At 40.9% G+C, this 4002-nt stretch overlaps 1 protein-coding gene across 1 annotated transcript; it reads left to right on the top strand.

The window, feature by feature from the left end:
• Window positions 1–371: 371 nt before the first annotated feature.
• Window positions 372–797, top strand: LOC145064675 (uncharacterized). The gene has a single exon (XM_079012078.1). It carries the CDS (start codon window positions 372–374, stop codon window positions 795–797), a length of 426 nt encoding a protein of 141 aa, XP_078868204.1.
• Window positions 798–4002: the final 3205 nt, after the last annotated feature.

Here is a 4002-nt window from a genome sequence, read left to right as displayed (position 1 = left end):
AGATCATGATGACTTCATGTTCATGCTACTTCTCACACTGATTCTTTCATCATCTCCATACTCCACCATCATCGCTTCTTCTTTTTACTGCATGTAATCCCAATGGAAAGATGAAGCATGTTCTAAAAATTAAAGTGATAAAAGCTTCAAGGGTAGTTTGGTCAAAAGAGTTTCAGAAAAAAGGTTGTTCATGGCTGGTCACGTGAAGCTCTTACACAAAAACGAGGGTATCTTGGTCCTTGTTTTGATTATCTGTAGTCAAAATGTAGATGTATTCTCCAGAAAAAGAAAAAGGCGTAGAAACAAATAGAACATAACTTAAAGACGAGTTAACTGATATGTGTCAAATTTCTTTACATAAACCTATAAATATGCTGCCTTCACCATTTCGGGTCAACGCGGCCTTGAGATCCGATCCACCTGCGACGCCGATGTTTCCGTCGCCAAGAAGCTTCTATGATTCAAGGTTGTATCGTTTAGCTTCTTCCTCTTCTTGTCTTGTCACTCAAGGTCTTAAGCTCGCCATCAATCTGCTGAATAGTAAGGATGTTGATGAGGCTTTTAGGGCACATATTAATGTTAAAATGTTGAGGTTTGGATTGCTTGGATCGTCTATTGGATCAGTGATGGGGTGTTTGTTCTTGATGCCATCAATGGTGAATATGATCGAGATTCGACTGGGGATGTTGTCTTGTGGGAGTCAATCGACTATTAATACAGTTGCTTCCATGATTATATTGGTCACTTCTATTCTTTTAGTTTATATTTCAACTGATGTTTATGCTTTTCTGCATTGAATTGCTTCGACAATTGTGAACAGAGAGTTCATATTTAAGAGTCCATCGAGTGCAGCTACGTAAATGCTAGTGTTGATATGGATCGTTAAGATGATGATGAGATCCTCGTTCCGGTTTGTTGATCATAGTGATCTTTTGGGCGGCCATTAAATTCTGCTATGGATAAAAGCTTGAAACCTTGATTCATTGAAAATGGGGAAAGTATTCATGATCACAAGAAATCGTTTGTGGCTTGGTTGTCAAAGGTGTCACATGTTTTAGAATAATCAAAATTAAAAGCATAAGAATTCAAGCACCGAAGGGCACTTTTGTCCGACATACTCAAGCTACTTGACAAAATGAAACAACCCAAAAATCAAGACCGAAAATTTCATTTTTAAATCATTAAATAAACCACATTTATTAAAATCATCTTATCAAAACAGAAATCATAGTATCACAAAATATCATAATCGTTATATCCATATCAAAACACATGTCAAATATATCAGAGTAACATCCCAGGCTAAACATCATGGTGTGTGCAATGCTGTCATCACGAGCTCTCTTCCCTTTGCTACCTAAAGTACCTGAAACCAAAACTGAAAATTGTAAGCATGAAGCTTAGTAAGTCTCCCCAAACTACCACATACCATACACATAACATGCAACTAGGAGATATGGGCCCCACCTACACTCAAAGAGATACGGGCCTCACCCACACTCGGTAACGGGCCCCGCCTTAAGAAGTACGGGCCCCGCCCACGCTTAGTGAGATACGAGCCTCACCCAAACTCAACTATATAGGAGATACGGGCCCCGCCCAGACTCGGCTATCTAAGAGATACGAACCCCGAGTCGCCCACACTCGGCTAATAGTGGCCCTGCCCACACTCAGCTAACTAAGAACACATACAAGTATCACACAGACAACAAGAATACCCAAATCTACCAATCTATTCCTTATACATACTCAAGTAATGCTAAGATACGGGCCTTGCCCACACATAACTACTAATCAGCACACATAGCATACACGGGTTGGCATTGGTGCCTTCGACCCATTCAATCCAGGAGGAAACTCACCTCAAATGTCGGATGATAGTTGAAACGTCTCTGTTCGGAATCAGCTCTACTCACTCCCTGAAACAAAGCAACCCCTTAGATACCCTTTTATGCTCATAACCCTTTAGGGTCAACTATGGTCAAAGTCAAATCTAGGTCAAAGTCAAAGTCAACGCTTTGAGTTAACTCAACTCATCGAGTTTACTCCCCACCTCACTGAGTTCCCATAAATCACAAAATCGTGAAATCGCGATCCAACTCGTCGAGTTTTCCTCTAACTCCCTGATTTCCTCCTTCTTAACAGAATCGAGACTCTCCCAGTACAACTCGTCGAGTTCCTTCCTTTTTCAATAAAGGTGGGAACATTCCAAACCACCTCGCCGAGTTCCCTTATGGACTCGTCGAGTTCATCAGTCTGTCAATCCTTCTTAATTCATTAAGCCCTTATCCTTCAAGTCCAAGTCCCATGTTCCAGATCTAGAATGGAAATGCCTCTAGAAGGGTAAAGTTTCCAACTTTACCCATTAATACTTTTCCTAAATGGATTAAGCCTAAACCCTAACCCAAAAAGGCCAAGGTCTTAATCTGAACACCATAAAAACTAAAAGATAAAACATGAGGTCATAGATCTAGACTCTAGGGACTAAATGATCACATAAAGTCTTAAAATTTATCCAGATGCATGTCCATAGAAGCTTCAAAAGACCAAAATGATGGTCCAAAGGTTCCATGGGACTTCCATAGCCATAAAGTTGGCACCTGTATGCCATGAAAACCCCTTAAGGCGCTAGATCGAAGTGTTCTCCACTTAGGACGTCCAAATCCCAAGCATTATTTCATTTGGAACAAAATAAGCAAGGAACTTAAAAAATGGAGATCTAAATGACCACACAACAAGGTTCAAGCTTTATACTAGCAAAATGTCGTGGATGAAGCAAGGGTTATGGATCTATAAACTCCTTCTTGTGTCCTCAAGCTTCTCTTTCTTCCAATGGCTTCAAAACACACACTAAAACACTTGAAATAGCTCATAAACACTCACAATAGCATTAGGGTTTCGAGATTTAAGGATTCATCCCTGCCAGCCTACTCGTCGAGTTGAGGCCTCCCAACTTGACGAGTATGTTACTTAAATTACGCGACCCTTATGATCTCTACTCGACGAGTTTGGAGCTCTCTACTCGTCGATTTGCTCTATAAAATGGAATAAATTTAAGTTAAATATGTCTCAGGAACCAGGCGTTACAATTCTCCCCCACTTGTCTCAGACTTTGTCCTCGAAATCTACTGCCTCAAATAACTTTGGGTAATGCTGCCTTATCTCCTCATCTGGCTCCTAAGTGCACTCTGAGCCATTATGGTGCTGCCACTGCACCTTCACCAACTCTACCCTGTTATTCCTTAGATCCTTCGTCATCCTGTCGAGGATCGCTACTGGTCTCTCGGTGTAATTCAGGCGGTTGTGCACCTGAATATCCTCCAAAGGCACAACTACAGAATCATCCACTAAGCATTTCTGCAGCTGGGAGACATGAAAAGTACTGTGGATCTGAATAAGCTTGGTGGGAAGATCCAGACGATAAGCTACACGGCCCACCCGATCCAAAACTCTAAAAGGACCGATGTACCTGGGCTCGACTTGCCCCTCTTCCTAAACCAAATGACACCCTTCCAGGGTGACACCTTAAGGAAAACCATATCTCCTACCTAAAACTCTAAGTCTGATCGGCGGATGTCACTATAGCTTTTCTGCCGATTCTGAGCAATCTGGAGCCTGCTCCGAACCTGCTGGATCTTTTCTGTGGTCTTGAGTACCACCTCAATACTCCCCATGACTCTCTGGCTGACCCCGCCCCAACAAATTGGGGTCCTACTGTAATAACCGTGTTTCTAGGCTAGGCATTAATATTGACGTTATAGTCTAGGTTAACCTTTGTAACTCATTTTGAAGAAATGAAAAGGAATTATGTGAATTATGTGTTTATGCCTAAATAATTATGGTTTAATTAACTAAGAATAAAAATGAGCGTCAAAAATAAATATTAGACAAAGCCGATATCTAATAAGAAATTTGTAGTGGTCGTGACAAGGATTACAGATATATAAAGAATACCAAAATCTGAGTTATAATGAATAAGTTATAACCTGTCGAAGTTTTGCG

The sequence above is a fragment of the Lactuca serriola genome, chromosome 7 (assembly GCF_051521515.1).
Source record: "Lactuca serriola cultivar US96UC23 chromosome 7, Lser_US96UC23_V15, whole genome shotgun sequence".
In the NCBI taxonomy this organism is placed as follows: Eukaryota; Viridiplantae; Streptophyta; class Magnoliopsida; order Asterales; family Asteraceae; genus Lactuca; species Lactuca serriola.
This window is presented reverse-complemented; position numbering and strand designations above follow the sequence as displayed.

Bases quoted from the DNA above. Each gene is read 5' to 3' on its own strand.
- LOC145064675 (XM_079012078.1), top strand. From the start codon at position 372: ATGCTGCCTTCACCATTTCGGGTCAACGCGGCCTTGAGATCCGATCCA.